Source organism: Mesoplodon densirostris, chromosome 16, assembly GCF_025265405.1.
Source record: "Mesoplodon densirostris isolate mMesDen1 chromosome 16, mMesDen1 primary haplotype, whole genome shotgun sequence".
In the NCBI taxonomy this organism is placed as follows: domain Eukaryota; kingdom Metazoa; phylum Chordata; class Mammalia; order Artiodactyla; family Ziphiidae; genus Mesoplodon; species Mesoplodon densirostris.
Genome location: NC_082676.1, coordinates 26,831,647 through 26,855,097, shown reverse-complemented (window position 1 = coordinate 26,855,097; position 23,451 = coordinate 26,831,647). Strand labels below are relative to the sequence as shown.

Genomic DNA, 23,451 nt, shown 5'->3' with positions numbered 1-23,451 from the left:
TCCCCGACCGGGGATCGAACCTGGACCACAGCAATGAAAGCACCAAGTCCTAACCACTGGACCACCAGGGAATTCCCTGTATTACTTTTATAATGAAAGATTTTCACTTAAAAAATTTTAAATGTTTTTGTATCTCCCTTAGCAGCCAGAGCAAAACAGATTAGGATTAGTTAGCTCCTCAGGCACTGTTCTTCCTGGCATTGAGTTATTTTACATAAAGAAAACAAAAGCAAAAAAGATGTATTAGGTGTGGCTTTATGTAGCGGAAGATGAGTGACGTGTCACACAGAATCCTCAGAAACTTTTTTCTAGCAGTTTCAGAGAGTGCCGGTTATTTCATGTCTTAAGCCAAAAACATGATTTTAAAGCCTACAAATCAAATATGTGGGTTTCCAGGTGGCTTACCTTGATCTAAAGGTAGAATTTAAAGCAGTGGCTCTCAGATGATTTTTTAGCAATGGACCGGCTCCATTAAGAGAAATGTTACGCAGTATCTCAACATATAAAATTGATCAGTGGAGCCACGCCATTCTTTCCCCCACCTTCTCCCAGCTGGGGCCCCTTGTGCCCCCTCTGGGGCCCTGGGGCTTGAACTCCACTGCGTGGGAGGAGCAAGAGGGGAAGATGTGGAACCATGGGTGTTCTTCCCTCTTCACACTCAACTTGGTATTTAGGAGCTAGGTAAAGGCCCACCGCGGGATATCAAGTGAGAGACTCTATCTCCAAGGCCAGTTATGAGTCAGGGCCCAGTCTGATATTTAAAATGTGGTAATAAGCACATATACTGCCACACACACACCCTCCACATATATACACCATACCTGCCTCCTTCCCTCTGCAACCAAAAAGTTCATCAAAGCTGCCGTAGGTGGGGAGATTATTGGTGACTACTATTTTCTCCTGCGTATCTTTTTGTATTTTCACATTGTCTACAATAAATGGGTTTTACTTAATTTATTCTTTTCCCCTGATTATTCCCCTTAGGATAGAATACATGTTCATTGTTTTGTTTTGTTTTTTTAAAAAAAAGGAAAATAGGGCTTCCCTGGTGGCGCAGTGGTTGAGAGTCCACCTGCCGATGCAGGGGACGTGGGTTCGTGCCCTGGTCCAGGAGGATCCCACATGCCGCGGAGCGGCTGGGCCCGTGAGCCATGGCCGCTGAGCCTGCGCGTCCAGAGCCTGTGCTCCACAATGGGAGAGGCCACAACAGTGAGAGGCCCACATACCGCAAAAAAAAAAAAAAAAAAAAAAAAAGGGAAAAGAGAGAAAAGCATAGAGAAGAAAATAAAAATCATCTGTAATTGCACCAGGAAAAAAGTTATAAAACTACATCACTTCTTCCAGGCAGGCCCTTGGTAGGCTTTGAGTAGCATGCAATTTGCAGTTCTGTTCTTGGGTTTAGATTGCTTGAACTCTCTTTGTGTGATTGGAGGCCATCCTAGCTGGTCTTGGCTCTGCTTCTGCAGGCAGAAAACATCGTGCTGCTGGAGCTGGACATGCCCAGCCGGACCACCAGAGACTACGAGGGGCCCGCCATTGCCCCCAAAGTCCAAGCCGCATTGGATGCGGCTCTGCAGGATGAAGATGAGATACAGGTGGACGCATCATCCTTTGAAAGCACTGCAAATAAGAAACCCAAGGCTAGGTGAGTGGCTTTTGGTGACCTATGTTTGAACAGAACATGTTTGAACAAGGACAAATGAGGGGAGAGGGTGGCAAAAGTGCTGTTTATCATGGAAGTAAGTGGCAGAGCCAGAGTTAACCTAGGTCTATCTGAATCCACAACCCAGGCTCTGAGCCTCAGTTTAAATGACCAAGGATTTAATTTGGTGCTAAATTAGAAATTCTACCTTATTAAATTCTGGATTTGAAGTTTAAGGAAAATAATTGAGTGAAAAACCAAAAAAGGAGTGAATTCTACCTGCAAACTTAGTATTTTTTACCAATTTGGAGAAGACAGTCAAAATATGATTTTAATGGAATAACAGTTGCTGAGAATCAGAGGCCCTCCCCTGAGATCTCACTCCTCCGTTGGCAGCTTGTGTTGGCCATTGAAGAGAGGCAGGCTGTGCCAGTCTCTGGTGGTTTTACAATTGAAAGTCCACTGAGGCAAGGCCACCCTGAGATGTAATGGCATTTGATGGGAAAGGAATCTGATCTGTGTCAGAGACGGGATGTGTAATGTACATATGTGCTTGACTTTTGCAGACCTAAAAGTGGAAGGAAGTCGGGATCCTCCTCCTCTTCCTCAGGAACCCCCGCATCTCAGCTTTATCCACAGTCTCGGGGGCTGGTTCCAAAGTAAACCCACTTCCTCCTCTCCCAGGGTATAAACAGCGTTTGCCTTCTGAGAGAAGAGACAAGCAAAAACCCGCAGAGAGGACTCGAGCCCAAACCCAGAACCATTCCCCTGGGGAGAAGCGATGGCCTCTTTGCAGATTAACCAACTTAATCTGGTTGAAACATGCTGGTCATAATCTGGCACTCAGCTCCTCTGGGAACCGTCCTTTAATTAGCATCTCAGAAATGCATGGGTAAGGTAAAGCGCGATAGCCGAATTGGAAAGCAAAAGAATGACCAGTGACCTTGCTTCCCTTCTCCCTTGCCTCCTCCTCCTCTCCCTTCCCTTGCCCTCCCACCCTCTCCCGTCTCCTTTCTAGCCTGTTCTTTACACTGGGCTCCCTTCTTGTTGAACAATAGGGCAGAATCAGGAGTCACCTTAGCAGGACCAAGTCTTTGGAGGCTCAGGATAAAATGATACTGAGGTTGGAAAGCGAAAGCCCTAGAACTTGAACGGGTGCTTGTTTTTGTAGGTAGAAATGAGAAATCTCATTTGGAGCCAAGCCTCCGAGGGGCACGGTCCATGCCCCTCAGTAAGAAGTGGGTCTCCCTCTGGGATCTGCTGAAGGAGTAAATGTTTTTCGAGGAAGCTACCAACTTCTGCTCCAGAAGGATTCAATGTCAGAGGCAATAGAAATAACATTCCCTTTGCCTCCTTGAAGAGTTTAGGGAAACAGCTTCTTTAAAACCTCAAAACCATGACCATCTTGTCAAAGACATAAATCTGTAAGTTGATGCCATGTCCATACACCGTGTCACTTTACTCTTCATTTGTCACCACTTTCCCCATGCACGCATACTCTGAGCATCCCTGCCTGGGCCCATCCTCTGCCTCCAGAGCATGCTCTGCAGTGGGCCTGATTTGTGGGAGAAGGGAGGCTGGCTCTGCCTTCTCTGATGGGACGAGAGCTGGGGGGACGAGACACATAGTGGCACTTTTGCATCCCCCGTTTTGTTCCATATTTGCATAGACAGCATTGGGGTAACTAGGCAGGTCAAGAGTCACGAGGCTTGGTGCATTGGCAAGGGAAGACATAACAGATGGAAGCAGAAGAATCCTGCCTGCCTTCAGCAGAAAACTCACCTAATCCTAGAACTGTGGCTCTTCTCAGGCAGAGCCAAAGGTGGTGGCGAGGCGTGGCTGTGCGATCGAATAGGCTCAGAGGAGAGAGTTAGGAATTTCCGTTTACATATACTAGTTTGGTTTGTAAGTTTTAGTTCCTCGTATTATTGAAATTCAAAGCTTCATTTTACGTTGGTCATTAGGTGAATGTTACTCATTTCCCCCTAATCGAAGCTCATAAACGTGTGCGGGTGTGCAAGCACAAGCTTCCAGTGTGTCTGCGTGTGTTTGTAAGAGAGAGAGAGAGATCAAGAACTTGCCCGACTTTAGAAATATGCTACCGTGCAGTTGTTGCCTTTGTCTGTATTAAAGGCCCGTTGAATGATTAATCCAGGCTGGAAGCTCCCACGTGGGTGTCTGAGTCCACGAGCCAAGCCTGAGGGGACAATATGCGTCCCCAGTCGGCCACACCGGCGCACCTTGCTGGCACGGTGCCTCGGGAAGGTGGCGACTCAGGTGGGCCTTGAGTTATACTTTAACTCAGCTGCTCAGTTCCCAGGGCACATTTCTGGATCAGAACCCGTGGGAAAGAGGAGGTGCCAAGTGCAATGTCTTAGTGCTCTACAAATGGAGCTCTGTCGTCTGACAGCTTGTCTCCTTTTTATAACCATTCTTTCTGAACCCAGGGCCCTTTTCAGCAATTCCCAGAGCATAATGGAGGCATCCCTCATCGTTCTCGGGATCGAACTCTGCTTCTTTATTATTAACTAAGAGTTTACCTGTTTGAACAGGAGCCAGATAATGAGGTGGGTAGCCTAAGATGGTGACCTGCCAGTTACACCTGTCTCTTGCACCACATTTCCTCGAAGCTAGTCTGAATTCTCTAGGCTGAACACGTCCATTTGGCAAATCTGAGAATTGAAAATTGCAGATAACACTGTAGCTGAATACTGATGTCTCGAGGTGGCTATTCTGAATACAGGTGGTTGAGTGACCGTAGAACTTTTCTAAGAAGGCAAAAGAAGAAAGCCAAGTTGACAGGCAGGATTATGAAAACAGGCTTGCCTTGTACTTGGCTGTGTTCATCTGGTGGTCTGTGAAACGAAGTAGAAGGACACCTGGGTGGAGGTGAAGCCGTCCCATCCCAGAGCAGTCTCCGGTGCTTTTCTTCTCTCAAAATGGATCCGAGAAATGTTCGAATAGAGTAGACAGTAGAATGTCTTGCTGCCACCGGAAAGCTGCTGCTTTGGGCTCTGAATTGAGCCAAATGTGTAGACCTACCAAGTCGACTGAGGGACCTGGTTTTCATGTCTGTAGTCATGCTAGAATGTTCCAAGCCATCTGAGGGCCTTCAAGTCAGCAGCAGCTAATGAAGTCTGGCAGCAAGTCTAACAGGATCTAAGAAGCTCATCTGAGAGAAGGAGTTTGAGACGGAGCGTGCAACCCCCCTCAGTGAGGCCCCCTTTTGCTCTGATTGGTAGGAATGTATCTGGCTTCAGATTTCAAATCCCATGTCTCCCAGGCCCCTGGATTCAGAACCCAAGGCCACAAATCATAGGCATGAAGCACTTTCTTAAGACTCCGCCCTCATATTGGATTGTCCTCCGTCGAATGCCTGCATGCTGCTTGAATCTCACCACCCGCACCTCCACGACCAAGGGCGTCAGAGAGTTCTGCAGCTCAGGCGTGGGCCATGCCCCACTTCTGTCTGACTCTTGTAAATCCTCCTTCACTGAATGTAGAATCGTTGCCAGGTTTCTGAGAAGCGTCGATTCCCTGTTAACGTGGGATATCAGTTCTGCCTCACATTTCCCACTTGAGGTCGAGGCTCACTGCAAACAACGCCTTGGGCCATCTCAGCGCCATCAGTGGACGAAAAGGGGGCTGTTAATATTCTCTGAAAGCCATAATCGGAATGCTCAAAGGGACCTGGATAAGAAGAGTGGGCCTGGCTATTGTCTGTCATGCAAGGTTTTGTCTTGTACTGTTCAGAAATCTGCCCCCCTTCTCCCCACCCTTGTTTCTTGAATGAAATGCTTTTGAGGTTATTTATGAAAGGAGTGATCCTGGGGCAGGCAGGAGGCAGTGGGCTTTATGGCTCCTTGGAGTTACTATTGATCTTGACCTTCTCTTTGGCTACCTTTAGACAAAGAATATGCCAATACTTGGGGCTCTAATTTTACAACTCATATTTATTTGTATCATCTCTTTGTCTAGGAATGTAAAAGTGATTCTAAACTAAGATGTGTAATAAAAATCAATCAGATTTATTGTACTTACAAAAAGGTGTCCTCATAAATGACTAACGCTTTTGAAAATGACTTGCCTGTGGCTGACACACTGCCCATTTCTCTAAACATTTGAATTTTTCTAGTGAAAGGAGGGTGGGAATGGAAAATGAAGATTGAGTTGGAATGTTGGCATCTTAAAAATATAGCAATGAGGTAAAGGGACATGAAATGAAGAAAGAGTGATGAGTGCTTCTCATGTTTTTCCATGAAGGTTCCTGAGACAGGCATGAAATTTCTTTTAATTTCTGTGTTTTGTTTTTTATGTTTCTTTAAATTTATTACATATTATACTTTAAAATATATATCTTTTTTTAACACAGAAATATTTCATGTTATTTACCATCAAGAAAAAAAATACCAGAAATGGGCCACTTGTTGGTCTTATGGTTTCTCGTATGCTCAGGCCTGCTGGCGTGTCTCCCTGGGGGTCATGTACCCTGTCTGAGGAGTGGGGACTCAGTAGAAGGAGCTCAGACCGTGGACTCCAAGCTGGGCTTGAATCCTGGTTGTGCCTCTGCTTACTAGTTGTGTGACTATGAGGAATTTAGTTTATCTCTCTGAACCTTGGGGTCCTTGTCTGTAAAATAGGGCCAATAATCCCCACCTAGAAGGGCCATTGTGGAGGATTAGCATTACATTTAAAGCAACAAGTACTCAAGTATGTGGATGAGAGCAGACATTTTAAAATGTGGTTAATAGGAATTCCCTGGTGGTCCAGTGATTAGGACTCCATGCTTTCACTGCCGTGGTCCGGGTTCAATCCCTGGTCGGGGAACTAAGAGCCCGCAAGCCACGCGGTATGGCCAAAAAATAATAAAATATGGTTATTGCTGTGACAGGACCCTCTGTTCAGAAGACATCGTGAACAATTTGTATCCTAAGAAACTAGAAGCTATTACTGGGCATATTATGTTTAGAAAACCCTAGGCCTCTATAGAAAAGCTGCCCATCACTTAACAAATACATGTTGAGTACCTACTATGTGCCATGCTGTTCTGGGCACTGGATATAGAGATGTGAGAGCAACATGGTCGCTGCCTGCATGGAGCTTGTGCTTTAATGGGGAGGGAGGCAGGGTAAATGGTAACCTAATGCACACAAAAGTAGAATTACAAATCATGACAAGTGCCGTGAAGTGATATTATAAGACATTATGAGAGTAATGGGCCTAATTGGGGTTGGGCGAGTAAAGAGGGGAAGGGCTTTCTGGAGAAATGGCATAAAGTGAGATTTAGAGGACAAGGAGTTATCTGGACAAGAAAGTAAGGAAGGGAATTTGTTTAAAGAGGGAACAGCGTTTGTGAAGGCCTTTTGTAGCAGACAAGTAGAATTTCACAGGAAGTTATCTGCAGTCCTTTTTTACCCTCACTAGGGGGAAGCATGGAGAACTACTATAGAATTTAGTAGAGGACTTTTAAAATATATATACCAACAAGAAATGTAAAGAGCACAGAGAAGACGGTGGCCTATGTGATTAGGCAAATGATTCTTAACTCTTCATAAGATGGCCTCAAACTATGTGTAATGTCCCTATAGCCCCCTTTCTTTCCAAAATGATTTAGATTAGCTTAGCTTGTATAATTATTGGTTGAGAACAGATCAAAACTCATTAGCCAGAAAGCAAGGGTTCAGAGTGTGATTTGAAGAATTCTGAGTGTGTTCTTGAAAGTGGCAGAAATCTGGGTGGGTCAGGGGCTAAATATCAGGGGAGGTACAGGGCAGGGTTGCTGGGCAACTTGGAAATTCCTGCTGACTCACCAAGTTGTCTTCTCATCTTCCGGGTTGTTTAAAAAAAAAAAAATCAAGAAACTATTCAAACCTTGTGTGATGTAGTAAGAAATATATGGGGTCTTTATCCCCCCCAAACTTCTACAACTCTCGAAATTTCCTGAGTGATAAGAGTATCTTTTGGTATTCCTAACAAGCCCCTTTCAACCATACCTGAGCTTATGCTAATAAAGTGACCCACGGATAATTTCAGGATGGAGGCTGGTTGCCAGAGGAACCGATCATGTGATTAGCGTGGGAACTTTCAGCACCCCTCCTGATCTCCAGGGAGGGGAGAGGAACTGCAGATTGAGTTAATCACCAATAGTCAATGATTCAATCAATCGTGCCTACCTAATGGAACCTCCATAAAAGCCCCTAAATGATGGGGGTTTGGAGCGCTTCCAGGTTGGCGAACACAGGAAGGTGCTGGGAGGATGGCATGCCCGAAAAGGGCGAGGAGGCTCTGCGCTCTTCCCCCAACCTTGCACTATGCATTTCTTCCATTTGGATGTTCCTGAGTTGCATCCTTTATAGTAAACCGGTAATAGTAGCTACAGTGCTTTCCTGAGTTCCGTGAGCCATTCATTCTAGTAATTATTTAACCTGAGGACAGGACTGTGGAAACCCTCGACAGTTATAGCTGGTTGGTCAGAGGTACAAGTGGCAACCTGGGACTTTGGACTAGCATCTGAATTGGGGGCAGTCTTGTGGGACCGAGTCCTGAAATAGTGGGAGTTAGTGTCAGTACTGAATTGAATTGTAGGACACCCACTTGGTGTCTGGAGAATCAGAAACTTAATTATCGGGTGGAGGGAAAAAACCCATTTCATCATCATAAGTACTGTGAATAAAAACAGTTGACCTTGGAAACTGTTTTGAACTTTACACTGGTATTTTGTCTCGGGGCGCGTGATTTTGGCAGGTCCTTTTGTACTAGAGTTGCTATCTGATTGAATTTTACCCTGAGAATCTGGTCTCCAAGGACTGTGCGGTGGTCACATCTGCCAACTGGGTTGTCGGTGGCATTTATCAAGGACGTAACTGTAGCTCTCACAGCTGCTCCTGTTTCATCCTCTGTTTCTATCAGCAGCCTGTGGTAAACCGTCCCCGGGTGCTTCGGTTAGGCGGGCTGACTGGGGACTGGCTTTTGGGGCGGGGCAACGGGCAGAGAGAGGGGTGGCTCACCCGCGTGGCTGGGGACAGTGCAGCCCACAGGAACTTGTTGAATGCTTGCTGAGTGCCAGGTGTCTTGCTCTGCACTGGAGACCGAGAGGAGTGAAATGCTCTCCAGCCTTTCTGAGGCGGGGAGAAACAAAAGCACCGAAGGACGGTGATTCAGAGTGGTTAGCACCTCCGAGAAGGCCAGCCTCCTCTCCTCCCGCTGCTCTCCCAGGCCTCCTTTTGGTTCTGGGTTATACCAAGCGCTTTCATGCCGTGACCCCTTCACATGTGCTGTGCCCTCTCTCTGGAAATTTCTCTCCACTCTTTGCTTGGCTCACTCATACTCATTGATCAGGTACCAGTTTAATGTCATCTCTTCCAAGAAGCCTTCCCCAACCATCCATTCTGGTTTGCCCCCCATCTCCACCTGGCTGTGTGGTGTCTCTCACTAAATAAACCGTGCTTCCTTCTTAGCCCTTTCCCCAACTTGCGATGAATGTGTCTCTTTGCATTGGTCTCCCCCACTAGACAATAAGTTCCCTGAGGGCATGTCCTGTTGTCTTCTTAGGTTTGACACTTAGGTGGATCAGCTAGTTGGGTCGGTGCTGACACCCACAGCTCAGGACAGAGTGTTTTCTGTCAGAGGAAGGAGTGATAGGACAGGAGAGGTGGAAGAACCCTTCACAGAGGAGGCCGCATTTGAGCGGTGCTCCTGAATATTGGGTAGGGTTTCACCCGCCTGAGAGGAGGGAAGGACATGCCAGGCGAAGGCAACAGCATGAACGAGACACGGGGCTCCTGCTGGGGAACCCGAGGCCTGGAGTGCTGGGAGTGGAGAGTGAGAAGGGGTTCAACTCCAAGGCACAGCCTGTAGATAGAGGGGCAGCCCTCGGAGGCTTTTGAGGGTGTTTGTCGGGGGCAGGGGCGACACCCAGCCCTATTTATTGCACTCCAGCATTTTCTCCTTAAGCCAGCCTCTCATGCTACTATTTCTCTCTGAGATAACAGGAAGTAATTTCACTAAGTGCTGCTTTAAGTTTGCCTGCTGTTCACACAGGTTTTCTGGGCTCGGTTGGCAAATTCCATTCTGCAAGGAGCTTTCCCTGGCACAGCTCAGAACCCAAGGCATTCCAAGGGTTGACTGTGGCTTGGTTCCCTAGGAATGGGGCTGAGGCATTTTTCAGAGTAGCAAAATGGAAAGTGGTTCCTTTGCTACGTTTAGGAACAGAGAAATTAAACTTCTGCCACTGGTTTTGAAATGTATCTTCTTTGGCCAGTGAACAAAAGATTTACATAATGCTATTCAAACTCTGTGCCACATGTCATGGGCTACATATGGCTCACGGCTTCCGGAGCTCCCATTCTGGTAGGGAGGTATCGTCATTCACAAATATGTACAATTCAAAGTGATCAGTGGCTCAGATCTGGTGCTCAGAGCGTGCTTGGGGGCGGGGGGGCGCAGATTTCCGTGAGGGGTGTGTTCAACGCAGGGATCTGTCTTTGCTTGGTTGTCCTGGGGCAGTGAGAAGAGCCAGGGCTTTAGCACCAGATTCCTTTCTTCATTTTTTTGAGTACCTACTATGTTGTGGGCATCGCTCTAGTCCTTGGGGTCCAGGATGAAGCTCCTGCTCCCAGGGCTGGCCCATTCTAGTGGGGGAGACATATGGTTAACAAAGAAGAATGGACTGTCAGGTGGTCAGAGGTGCCCTGAAGGACAGCAAGGCAGGGCAGGGGTTAGAGAGTGAAGAGCTGGGGGTGGTGGCTGGGTTAGGTTGGGAGGTTGGGAGGTCGGCCGGGGCTTCCCTGCGGTGGTGACAGGTTCTATTCGAGCAGAGGCCTGAGTGAAACTGGGGAGCAAGCGTATAGGTGTCTGGTACTGGGAGGAAGAGTATTCCAGGGAAATGGAACCACAGTGCAGAGGCCTGGCGGTGGGGTGGTGTTTGGGGACAGCAAAGTGTGGCTAGTAGGCAGTGGGGTTCGACAGGTGGTGGGGGACCAAGGCTGAATTGTAAGTGAATTTTATTTTTAGACCATTGGAGTCTTTTAAGCAAAAGAGGTGGAGAGCAAGAGAGGGAAATCCGACAAGAATGCTTAAAAGGATCCCTCTGGCTGCTCTGCGAGAACAGAGCAGAGGGAACGAGGGGAGAGGAAGGAGGCCGCCTGGAAGGGGCGCGGTGGTTGGGAGGAGAGGTCGTGGCTTGGATCAGGCAGTGGGAGCCGCTGAGAGAGGTGGTAAGCTGTCTTACGATGCATGCTGATTGCGGATAACTGTATGTGAGAGGCGAGAGGAAATGAAGAAGCAACAGTAGGTCCAAAGTGTCTGATCTGAAGCTGGTGAAAAGTCCACCCCTGCCACGTGCTTCCATGTGCCCCCCGGCCCACTTTTAAGATAAAAGGCTTTATTAAGATATAATTCACCTACCACGCAATTTGCCCATTGAAGTGTATAATTTATTGCTTTTTAGTATGTTCACCTAGCTGTGCAGTCATCGCCACTACCAATTTTAAAACATTTTCATCACCCCCAAAAGTACCCATTAACTGCCACTCCCCATTTCCTCCCAACCACACAGCCCTAGGCAACCCACTAATCTACTCTCTATCTCATCTGTCTGGTGCTTTTACGGTCTCAGAACTCCCCGTTTCCTCATCTGTAACTTCACAGGGTGATTGTGAGGTTGAAAAGAGAACGTGAAAAGAATACAGGAGAGCATGCCTAATAGGCCAGGCTGAGTGGCCTTGGCCTTAGTAAGTGCTCCGGAAATCCCAGCCCTCCCCCACTGCTCTGACTCCTGCTTTGCCATCTTACGAAGGCAGCGTGGGCAGTGGTGAAACGCGTGGGCACTGGACCCAGACTGCTGGATTGTGAATTCTGAACTCACCATTGACTAGTTGTATGATTATTGCAAAGTTTTTTTTAACCTCCTTTGGGCTTCCGATTCCTCAACTACCAGAAAGGCATCATAGCAAGTACTTTCTAAGTTGCTCTGAGTCAAAATGTGTGAAGCACTGGGAACAGTGCCTGGCCTGTAGCAAGTACTCAGTGGTCAGTGTTGCTCAATGAGTGGTTATCATTATTAGTCAAATAAGGAGCAGGCAGGTGGCAGCTCCCAACGTCAAGGCCAGAAATGGACATTTCTGAATCCAGGCTGTTGCAGGGGTAATGGGGAGGGAGAGAGGGAGAGAGGGAGAGAGGGAGAGAGAGAGAGAGAGAGAGAGAGAGAGAGAGAGAGAGAGAGAGAGAGACCACGGATGTACTTTTAGTCTTGTCCTCTTGTTGGATCTCTACCTTTGGAAAAGTCACTTGTCCCCTCTAAGCCTCAGGTTGTTCATCTTTAAAGTGGGGATGAAAAGTCCTCCTTACCTTGTGGAGCTCTGTGGAGGATTCAGTAACGTATTCAGTAGTAAGTACTGTTTTGAACACAACAGGAAAAAAATCCCTGCTCCCCTAGAGCTTGTGTGGAGCTAGTGGAGAGAGACAGAAAGTAAATATTAATCATAAAGACAATAATAATCATAATAAATAAAATACATGAATAAGAAAGCAGATGTATAAAGCACCTGGCGCCTGGCATGTGGCGAGCATTCTGTCAACAGTAGCTGTTATGATTATTATATGAAAGCACTTTGTAAAGCTGGACAGTACTGCATGGAGGTGGGTCTCCAGGTGACTTTGTGAGCATGTTGCCTTCATCTAAGCCTACCTTCATCTCCGCTCAGTTAAATTTCACTCAGCCTCCAAGGCCCCTTTCGAGTTGCCTGGTTTAAATCTTTGTCTCTCATGGTAGAGTTTTCTTTTTCCCTCCCTTCAGCTGGCGTTTACTGAATGCCACTTTGGGCCAGTCCTGCTGCTGGATGCTGGGGCTTTTATGTTGAAAAACCCAGGAGGGGTGTGGTCAGGAGTGTGAATGAAGGGAGCCCAGGGCACTCTGGGCTAGACTGTGTAGGAGCCTGGCTGCCTTGGTTTTACTCCGCCCAGGGAGACCCTAAGGCTTCTGAGCCGAGTGATAAAATTAGCAGATAAACTAAGACTTCACGACATTCTTGTTTAAATACTGCATGGCAAAAGAAAACATTTGCATTATGGTCAAATACATAATCTCTATTTAAGCACTATAATCTATCCAAAGAGCTACAATGTCTCAAGGTGAAGACAGTATTCTACCAGATCAGCAGGAAATGTGGCAAAACGGAGCAGGGAGGTTTTGGAGCTAGATAAACCTGGGTTAGCACTTATTACCCGAAGCAAGCTATTGCACCTTGGTAGGAGGGTTAATACCCACCCTGCTGCTCTCAAGAGTTGCTGGAAGGATTAAAGAAAACATCCATCAAGGATCTGGCACTTAATAGGCATACAATAAGAGGCATATATTATTAAATATTAATAGCAGTATTAATTATTAGTAACAGTGCGGCATTATGGAAAGAGCTCTTGTGTCAGCCAGACCTGTGTTCAAATCCTGATACTTCCATTGCAAGTTGCTTAACCTTTCTGAGCCTTGGATTGTGTCCCTTCCTGTAAAATGAATGAATAATACCTTCCTTGTAGGGTTGATATATGTTGATATATGATAAATGTGATAATATAAATTTCCTAGGTTGTATAATAAGTGTTAAGTGCTATTTCAAAATCAAAATATAAAAAAAAATCAAAATATAGCAAGCTTTATTGAATATTCTGATTATAAAAATTATATATTCTGATGGTAAAACATTCAAACAATACCAAAACACTTAAAGAAGTAATTACAAATCACTGGAAATTCTATTTCTTATAGCTGATAGCCAGTTTTTTAGATATCTCTTTATGCAAACTCTTTTAGTTCAACCTTCATAATATATATAGGTCCATAGTACACACCTGTCCTGTTTTCACTCAATAATATGTTATGGACATATGTCCAGTTAATAAATATGGATTTATATTATTCTTCTCAATGGCTTCCTAGTAATCTATTGTATGGAATACCAGAATTTATTTAACGCTATAGATAGTCATTGAAGTCATTTTCAGATTATTTTGTTTTATACAATACTGTATAAAGCAACCTTATATATAGATCATTGTTCACTTGTTTAATTTCCTTCCTGGGATAAATCACTATAAATGAATTACTAGATCAAAGGGTTTTCCCATTATAATTTTGTCCCATATTGGTAAACTGCCTCCCAAAATGCCTATATGAATTTGCACTCCCACCAGCAGTGCATAAATTATGCCCATTTCCCTATATCCTTGTTAACACTAGGTTCTGCCAATCTTTTTAACCTTTGCCAGTCTGAAAAATTTCAATTCTCTTGAAAAATGGTATCTCAATTTTGTTTCTATCTGTAGTTCCAGGATTACTAATGAGGTGGAAAATATTTTCAAGTATTTATTTCCGTTTGTGATTCTTCTTTTGTTAATTGCCTTTTTAGGCCATTGTTATTTGACTATTTTTCTTATTCAGGTGCTTCCTGTTGACTTTTAAAAACTTTGTTTATTAGGAAGCTTTTTTTAAAATATATTTATTTATTTATTTGGTTGTACCATATCTTAGTTGCAGGAGGCAGGCTCCTTAGTTGCAGCTCACTGGCTCCTTAGTTGTGGCACGCATGTGGGATCTAGTTCCCTGGTCAGGGATCAAACCCAGGCCCCGTGCACTGGGAGCGCTGAGTCTTAACCACTGCGCCACCAGGGAAGTCCCTGTTTATTAGGAATCTTAACTCTTTGTCATGTATGTGACAGATATCTTCCTCCACTTCATTGGTTGTCTTTAACCTTGTGTGTGGTATTTTATTGCCACATATGAAGTTTTAATTTTATAAAGTCAAATCTTGACTTGATTTTACTGGATGGATTTTTTAAAAACTTTTATAACATGCTTAGAAAGTCTTCCAGTTCCAGGATTATTAAAACATTCCCTTGTTTTTTTCTTCCAATGCTTTTATTGTTTCTTTTATCACATGTACATCTTTGATCTAAGAGGTGGATTTAGATTTAGGGATGGAGATGGAGCTCCAACTTAATTTTTCTCCAAATGGCTACCCAGTGGTCCTGTTCTGTTTATTGACTTCCATCTTTTCTCCACCAATATGAAATGTTACCTTTAATGTACACTGTAATTCCTTATACGCTTGGCTCTATTTCTGTACTCTGTTCAGTTTAATAGGTCTGTCAGTTCCGTTGTCAAAACTGTACTGTTTTAGTCGGTGTAACTACCTAATGCATATCTGGTAGAACAAGTCCCAACTCATTAATCTTCAAACTTCTTTTGGCAGTATGGCGGAGTGGTTAAATTCGCAGAGTTTGGGTTCGTTCAGCCAGCCTGAGCTTTAATCCCAGGTCAGCCACCTGCTAGCTGTGTAATCTTGGACAAGTTATTTTTTTCTGTCTGAACCTATGCTTCCTCATCTGTCTAAAGTTAATAGTAACCGTATCTACCTTACAGTGTTTTTGTGAAGATGAGATGAAATGATGCATAGCAAGTCCTTGGGCCAGGGTCTGGCACATGGCAAATTGTCAGTAAATGTTCAGTCTTTTTGTTATGAAAACGATGCATCTATTTTTCCAGTTGAATTTTAAGATCACTTTGACAATAAAATCTCACTGGGATCTTGATTGGGATGACACTTACTGGATAGGCTAATTTTGAGATAATGAATATCCACGTTATAGGGTCTTCCAGCCTGAGGCAAGCTGTACTCTTTATTGGTCCAAGACTTGATGCTCCTTGGTGGAGTTTATAGTTTTCTTTATATAAGATGTGTGATTTTATATTAACTTTATTTCCAGATGGTGTAAGTTTTGTTGTTGGTTTTTTTTTTTTTTTTTTTCCGATACGCGGGCCTCTCACTGTTGTGGCCTCTCCCGTTGCAGAGCACAGGCTCCGGACGCGTAGGCTCAGCAGCCACGGCTCACGGGCCCAGCCTCTCTGCAGCATGTGGGATCTTCCCGGACCAGGGCACGAACCCATGTCCCCCGCATCGGCAGGTGGACTCTCAACAACTGCGCCACCAGGGAAGCCCCTGTTGTTGTTGTTTTTGTGAATGTGACTTTCTTAGTACATAAGAAAGTTATTCATTTTTTAAAACTGAGATATAATTGACATTATATTAGTTTAGGGTGTACAACATATTGATTCTGTATTTGTGTATATTGTAAAATGATCACCGCAGTAAGTCTAGTTAACGTCTATCACCATATGGAGTTGTACATTTTTTTTCTTGTGATGAGAACTTTTAAGATCTACTCTCTTAGCAGCTTTCAAATATACAATACAATATTATTAACTATAGTCACCACGCTGTACATTACATCCCCAGGACTTATTTTATAACTGGAAGTTTGTACCTTTGACCACCTTTACCCATCTTGTCCACACCCCTGACTCTGGCAACCACCAGTCTGTTCTCTGTATCTAGTCATTAATTTTTAAATGTTTATTTTGCACCCAGAGTAGCTATAATTGTTGATTTGGGAAATAATTTCTCCTCTACATAGTGTCAGCTTTGAGATATCCCCTTCCCTCAGCTCCAGGAGCATCCCAGGTTTCTATCACTAGGGCACCTCCCACATTGACTTGCCATCACTTGAAATCCATCTATATGATGCAGGAACTGTGTCTAATTGGACTGTTCGTCCCCAGGGCTCAGCACAGGGCTTGTATCAGTACTAACTTATCAGTGCCAATTAAAGAAGGTGCCCCATGCTATACTACTGTTTTCTGGGATAGAAGAGCCTCTCTTCTAGGACAGAGGGCAGGAGGTAAATAGGCCCACAGTCCCTGACCTTATCTGGCTGACAGTCTAATTGGGGAGCAGACATTGAGGAAGTCATTATTAATGTCAAAAGTGAGTTGTATTTTTCCTCATTACATTTTGAAGGAAGCTTTGGATGTTATGGGAGTGTAAAGGACTTAGTGAGTATAGGGCAGCAGAGAAGGCCTTGCCGAAGAAATATTCAAGGAGGAGTCTGGGGCGACTCTGCACCCGTCTTGCTCCCCCTCCACTGCAGACCAGTGTTAGCACCCAGTCCTGCTTGAACGTATCCATTCAGCAAACAAAGAGCATCTGCTCTGTGTCAGGCCCTGTGCTGTTGGGTTTGGGACCACAGAGTTGGGTAAGAGCCAGTATCTGAGCTCAAATCAGAGTTCTGTTGATTCCTGGTAGTTACAGGAGGCAATCAAAACTCCTCAGCCTGGGGATCTACCTCCTGTGCCTCCCTTATGCCCCTACTAGGCCCCAGCCCACCTTTCTGCCCTTGGGTCCTCCTGCCCCACTGGACTGCTGACCCCTCCCCAACTGAACACACTTGTACTTTCACACACACGTAGAGGCTGCCACCCCCTTCCCCCGTCATACTCACTGTCACTTCTACCTAGAACTCCCCTGAGCCACTCCTTTTTCCTCTGGGCCTTCAAGAACCAGGGAATCACCAGCTCTGTGAAGTCTGCCCTCCCAGCGTTTGTTACTTCATCCTTGTCCAAAATTGATGGTGGGTCTTAAGAATGTGTATAGTTATTTGTTTCCATGTCTGTGATCCCATTAGACCAGGGCGCCCTCAGAGTCAGTGACCTTGACTTTGTCTCTTTGGTGGGAACTAGGACGCAGTGGATAACTTAGGAACTGCAGTTAAAATAGGGTAAGAGAAATGCAACTTCTATAATTGAAGGGGAAGGGTATAGAAGTAAGAGAAGAGAAGGGATGGGATTACTTAGAGCAGTGGTTCTGAACCTAGGGCTCCGGGATCATAGGAGCAAGGTGGCAAAGAGTGTGAGGTATGTGCAAAGTTAGGTTACTTGGGTTTCAATCCTGGCTCTGGCATATAGTAGCTCCACAAGTTGGGACAAGTGGTTTTATTTCTCTGAGCCTTTGAGAAAAGGGGGAGTACTACTGTTAACTAGCATTACTATATTGGCTTCAGAGGGTCTGGGCACACCCTGAAATGCTATAAAGAATTTTGTATAAATAGGTGTAAGTAAAGTTTTTCCAGAAAGAGGGTCCCTTGATTTTCAGCAGCTTTCACAGAATGTACAAACTAAGCAGAAGGGAGGCACTGTGTTTCTCAGTTGTCTAGTGCTGTGTAGCAGATTACCTGAGAACTTAGTGACTTAAAACAATAAACATTATCTCACACAGTTCCCAGGAGCAGCATATTTGGGTGATTCTGGCTCTGGTTCTCTTATGAGGTTGATCTCTCAAGATGTTAGCCAGGGCTGAAGTCATTTGAAAGCTTGTCTGGGGCTACTGGCCGTGTAGATGTCACCTCTCCATATGGCTGCTTGAGTGTCCTCACGACAGGGTGCCTGGCCTCCCAGAGCCTGTGATCTAAGAGAACAAGGCAGAAGCTGCAGTGTCTTTTATGACCTAGCCCCAGAAGCCACACATGGTCATTTGCAAAATATCCTATTGGTTCCATAGTTCAGCCCTATTCAAAGTGGGAGGGGACTAAAAAGGATATGAATGTCAGGGCTGGGAATCATGGCGGGGGCGGGGGGTGGGCATTTTGGAGGCTGGCTACCACAGTGCCTTAGAAGGAATTTGGAATGAGGAGTTTTAAGTTTAAATCTCGACTCCAACAACAACTAATTGTGCGATCTTGGGGAAAGCTCCTTTGCTTTACTGGCCCTGCCAATTTTCTTACTCAGCTCACATGGTGGGTTGTGATATTCAAGAGTTAAGGCCTGTGAAAGGCATTTATCCAAACCCTCAACTTCACATTCAGTTATTAGCAATCATTAAAGAGGAGGGGGAACAAAAGCCATTTGAGGCAGTGTGTAAGTTAATGTTTTCAGTATAAAAAATTGAAAATGAAGAAACACCCAATTTCATCAGATTAGCACCACTCTTAAAATTTTGGTGTTTAAATGCACTTTAAAGTTTCTTTTCCTTCTTCACAGAGAAAGAATAGAGGAAATGTCTTAAACTGAGACGAGAAAGATTTATGGTAGATGAGTACACCCCTCTGGTATTAAGAGAGATTGAAAATTGGGATGGGCTCCTTAATGGGATCCAGAAATCTCCACCTGAAAACCTTTAAGAATCAGGCAGAGGGCTGTTATTATCTATACTTTTAGTAAAAACTAGCTCAGGTCATCCTTTGAGGCCATTTGGGAGGGGATCCTACAAATCTTTTTTTTTTTTTTTTTTTTTTTTTTGTGGTATGCGGGCCTCTCACTGTTGTGGCCTCTCCCGTTGCGGAGCACAGGCTCCGGACACGCAGGCTCAGCGGCCATGGCTCATGGGCCCAGCCGCTTCGCGGCATGTGGGATCCTCCCGGACCAGGGCACGAACCCGTGTCCCCTGCATCGGCAGGCGGACTCTCAACTACTGCACCACCAGGAAAGCCCCCCACAAATCTTTTTAAGGAAAATGAAAAGAAGTATTATTAAAGGTGTTCTCACACTGTTAAGCATTAAAATCTTTACTTTTTTCATCATACTCAAATGAGTATGAGTAGCACATACTCATTCTAGAAGATTTGGAAACTACAGACAAGTGTAAAGAAGTGAAAAACATTATATCTGCCACCTTAATCTAAGCACTTTGTTTTGTGGTTTAGATGAAAAATAATTTTTTTCAATTAAAAAAATGTGGGCTTCCCTGGTGGCGCAGTGGTTGAGAGTCCGCCTGCCGATGCAGGGGACACGGGTTTGTGCCCCGGTCTGGGAAGATCCCACATGCCGCGGAGCGGCTGGGCCTGTGAGCCATGGCCGCTGAGCCTGCGCGTCTGGAGCCTGTGCTCCGCAACGGGAAAGGCCACAACAGTGAGAGGCCCGCGTACCGCAAAAAAAAAAAAAAAAAAAAAAAAAAAGTAATACTTTGTAGGAAACACCCTCCCCCCAAATTGGCTGTAGTCTCACAAACCAGAAGTAACCATTATTAACATTTTGGTGGCGTAAAATGGGATTTAAACACTTTTTCAGCCTCATGGGAGACTGAAAAAACAGGAATGGATTTAAGCGATGGTGAATGGCAGGTAAGCTGAGTTAGGGCTGCCCATCACGTGGGCAGATTCTGTGCCTAACGACCACAGTGAGGTGAGGAGGTCTCCATCCCTAAGCATCTTTACAACTTGCATAGGTCTGTTTGGGTGAATCCTGCCTCACTGTTTACCAATTCTGCCTGGGCAGGTTCCAAATACTGGATAGGGCTCATTCCATGGTAAATTAGTAGTTAGGGACTTTGTCCAATAAAGTAATTATTGAGTAAGGTCATCCAGATTGAGTGCCTACCATGTGCCAAGACCGTGCCAGATGTTGGGGGTGTGATAATGACCTCAAGAAGATGCTAACAAAAGCACAGACATTAGACCAGAAATCATACAAGGAGATGAAATGTGGGAGGTGCCAGGAGAGGTGCACATTTGTGGATCGTCTGCTATGCTGGAAGTTTAGCAGATGTGATCTCACTGGGACCTGAGGGAGGTAATTTGACCTCTCTGAACCTCAACTTCATTTGAAAATGAGGACAGAGTCACTGGGAGAGAACATTTGTTAGTGTGGCAAACTCTCAGGGTCCACTGAAGGTTCACTGAAGTATAAAAATGAGACACTTTTCACACTTCAGACTCTAAACCTTCTCGGTGGCGAAGAGAGCTGGCCTTTAGTGAGTCTACTGTGTTCAAGGTGTTTTACAAAGGTCCCATTTAATCCCAATTTCACCCTTGGAGTTTATGTACCCCATTGTCTAAATTGATGGCTCTGAGTCAATGGGCGTTTTCATAACTTGACCAAGACCACACAGCTGGAGAATGACTGCAAGAAGATTTAAACCCAGGCCTGCTGAAGTCCAAAGCCAGTGGCAATACATTATCTCATAGTGAGGTTCCAGGGGTACATGTGTCCTTTTGGGAATGCTTGGGTCTGCTGGTGTTGTGTTTGTTATTCAGATTCCTGAATGTGTGCTTTGCTCATAACTGTGCAGTTTGAAAACACTGACTCACCCCCAAACAGGGCAGGGTTGGATATCAGTCCTGTTTATCTTATACTGCCCTGTGGCACCTGTGTTGACTTCAAAGAAATTTTGTAATAAAAGCACTGTGATTAAAAACAGAAAAACAAAAAAAACAAAAAACAAAAACCAGAAAAACACACACCAAAAAAATGTATTGGTTTGTTTTTGGTGCTTGTGACAAGAGAATACACTCATGAGTGTCATTAACTTAAAAAATGACAGCTATTTAAGGTTTAGTGACTAAAGCCAATTTTCTAACACACATCTTGTATAGTCCTCTGAACATACTATTTTCACACTTATCTATGATGTTGTCATTAGTTTCTGTTTGATTCTGCAAGGGCAGAGACCTTGAAATATTCACATCTGGATTCCCCCATGGCTTGACCCAACTGACAGCCAGGCAGAATTGGCCGAAAAACTTAAAAGGCATTTCCACGGTGCCTGCCTACGTTAGCTTTCTTTTGCTACTGTAACAAGTTACCAGATTTAGAGGCTTAAAACCTTCTGTCTCACACTTTCTGTGGGTCAGAAGTCTGGACTGTGTGGCTTAGCTGGTTCTCAGATACAGCTAAAATCAAGGTGTTAGCAGGACTGGACTCCTCTCTGCAGCTTCTGGGGTCGGGGTGGGGAGAACCTGCTTCCAAGCTCAGTCAGGTTGTGAAAGCTCAGTCCCATGAGGCCACAGGACTGAGGTCCCATTACTTGCTGACAGGGCTTGTTCTCAGCTTCTAAAGGCTGCCTACATTACCTGGTTCATGGCCCCTTCATCAACAGTGGGTTGAGTTCCTCTCAAGCTTCGAATTGGATTCTTCTCCTGCCTCTTCTCTCCAAAGCATCTCTTTTGCATTCCTCTTCTGCTTTTTAAGGGTCCATGTGATTACACTGGGTCCACCCTGATAATCCAAGATAATCTCCCTATTTTATGGTCCTTAATTCCATCTGCAATGTCCCTTTTGCCATGGAATGTAACATATTCACAGGTTCCAGGGACTAGGGCATAGATAGTTTTCATTTTGGGGGGGGAGGGGGCAAGGAGGACGTTATTCTGCCAACCACAGTGCCTGTACTAAACATGTAAATTTTAGAATGAATCTTCTCTAGTTGACTCCTTGGAGGTCAGAGGGGGGGTGAAGCTACTCAAGAAGAAAACATTTGAAACAAGCCAAATGACTTGTCAAAGGTCACTGTGTCTGCTGTAGATTAAACCACCACCACCACCACCACCCCTTTGTGAAAAGTCAGGTCAAACAACTTTTTGGTCGTGGAGGTGGGGTTCTTCCTTTCCCCCTATTGGGGTAAAGTTAGAAGGGGATAGAAGATTTAAAAACATGCCTGTTTCACCTTCTACAGTCTATTCACTTTGCAGGGTTTTGTTTATTGGGCGTGAAAGTCTTCTGTGTGACGAGCATTAGAAGCAGGAGCACTGAACTCCATGATGTTAGGCTTTGGCAGCACGTGTTGATCTTCCTTAAGCACTGCGCTAACACCAGGGAGTGGAGGGTGTGCTTCCTCACCCTGGGATAACTTTCAAATGTGGCCATTGACCCTTCCTCCCTAATTTTAAAGAACTGGCCACTATCCAGTTTAGGACTGATTCTAGGAATGTTTCTGGACGTTGACTAATTCAACAAATAGGTACAGAAAACCTATGTGTTGGGTACTCTGGATATCATTTCATTTCATGCTCTGCAACCAAGGCTCAGAGAGGGTAAGTACAGTGCCCATTGCCCCTCAGCTGGTACCAATTATTAAACACTTGCTTTATGTCAGGAGCCAGATTATATGGACCTAATGTCATGGTCCCCCTTCACACCCTCTTCCAACCTGCCAGGTGTTTTATGTTGATTTTAAACTCAATAATGCTGTGAGGTATTAGGCTGATAGCCATGGAGTCGCTTAGCCAGGATTCCGGTCTAGGTCCGTTTGACTCCAGGGTCTGTGTTCCTTTCAGGATATTGCCTCTAAAAAGGCCTCAGGTGCATTCTGGTAAGTATGTCCCCAAAGTCCAAGTTCTTCACACAACCCGTAATCGTATCACCAAGTTCACCAGGTGGCATGAACGCTGTAAGGCTGCGTGTGCAGCTTCTGCAAATACAGCTTCTGCAAACACATAGCGGCATGAAAGCACAGGAGGAAATGGGGAACTGTCTAGGTTCATCAATCGTGAAATAACCGTTTTACTGGTATGAGTATCTTTTTGTTTCATTATTATGCGGCAGCGAGTCATTTAGGAGAGGGCCAAAAGGGAAAGTCCTGTCTCTTGTTACCTACAAGAAGTGTCAGTGAAAACCGCTCAGGAGGAGAGAGGCACAAAGTGGGCGCTGGAAGTCGAGCTACCAGTTCTCGATCTCCCCCCCCTTTACCCGCGTGGCGGCCCCAAGGCGAGAAGCGCCGAAGGGGTTAAACACAGCTCAGGGTAGTGGGGCACAGGGCCACCGCCCCTTCCCAGCATCGCCTCCCAGAATGCCTCAGGCCCCCAGCCAGTTCCCGCACCTCGCGAGACTCCGCCCAGCCCCTTTCCCGAACGACTGCCCGGCCCCCTTCCTTACCGAGCTCTGCGCGGGGCAGAGGAAGGGAGGGGAGGGCGGAAAAGACGGGCCGCGGGGCACGCTGGGAAGTGTGGTCCAAGAGTTTCATTCAGCCATATTCTTCCGGAGCGGGGGAGGCCAGAGAGGCAGCCGGGACTACGACTCCCAGTCGCCCTTTCGGTTTGTTTTTGTTCAAAAAAAAAAAAAACCCCCACACTCCCCCTCCTCACTCTTCACACACACTCACACACACCCACGGCAGACACGCACACACCCGGGCGCCGAAGGGAAAGCCGCGTCTCGCCTTCCCGCCCCGCCGCCAGTCCGGTCTTGGCCTCGCAGTAGAGCGGGAAAGCGG

The 23,451-nt window shown here is 45.5% G+C and overlaps 1 protein-coding gene and 1 long non-coding RNA gene across 4 annotated transcripts in view; one reads left to right on the top strand and one right to left on the bottom strand.

Moving 5' to 3' along the window:
• KIF3B (kinesin family member 3B) overlaps nucleotides 1-5,676 on the top strand; it is a 38,052-nt gene extending 32,376 nt beyond the window's left edge. For 2 of the 3 annotated variants that reach the window (XM_060077812.1, XM_060077810.1), the window contains 2 exons: nucleotides 1,467-1,645; nucleotides 2,209-5,676. In XM_060077812.1, coding sequence (XP_059933795.1) covers nucleotides 1,467-1,645; nucleotides 2,209-2,305 — 276 coding nt within the window. In that variant the 3' untranslated portion in view covers nucleotides 2,306-5,676. The remainder of the gene's footprint in view (nucleotides 1-1,466; nucleotides 1,646-2,208) is intronic. The other variant, XM_060077813.1, reaches the window with a different exon arrangement.
• A 4,229-nt stretch (nucleotides 5,677-9,905) lies between these two features.
• LOC132476535 (uncharacterized) lies at nucleotides 9,906-23,330 on the bottom strand. The gene is made up of 4 exons (XR_009530149.1): nucleotides 23,115-23,330; nucleotides 17,742-17,934; nucleotides 11,990-12,090; nucleotides 9,906-10,272 (listed from the first exon to the last, which is right to left on the bottom strand). It is a non-coding gene; the product is annotated as an uncharacterized LOC132476535 (long non-coding RNA).
• Nucleotides 23,331-23,451: the final 121 nt, after the last annotated feature.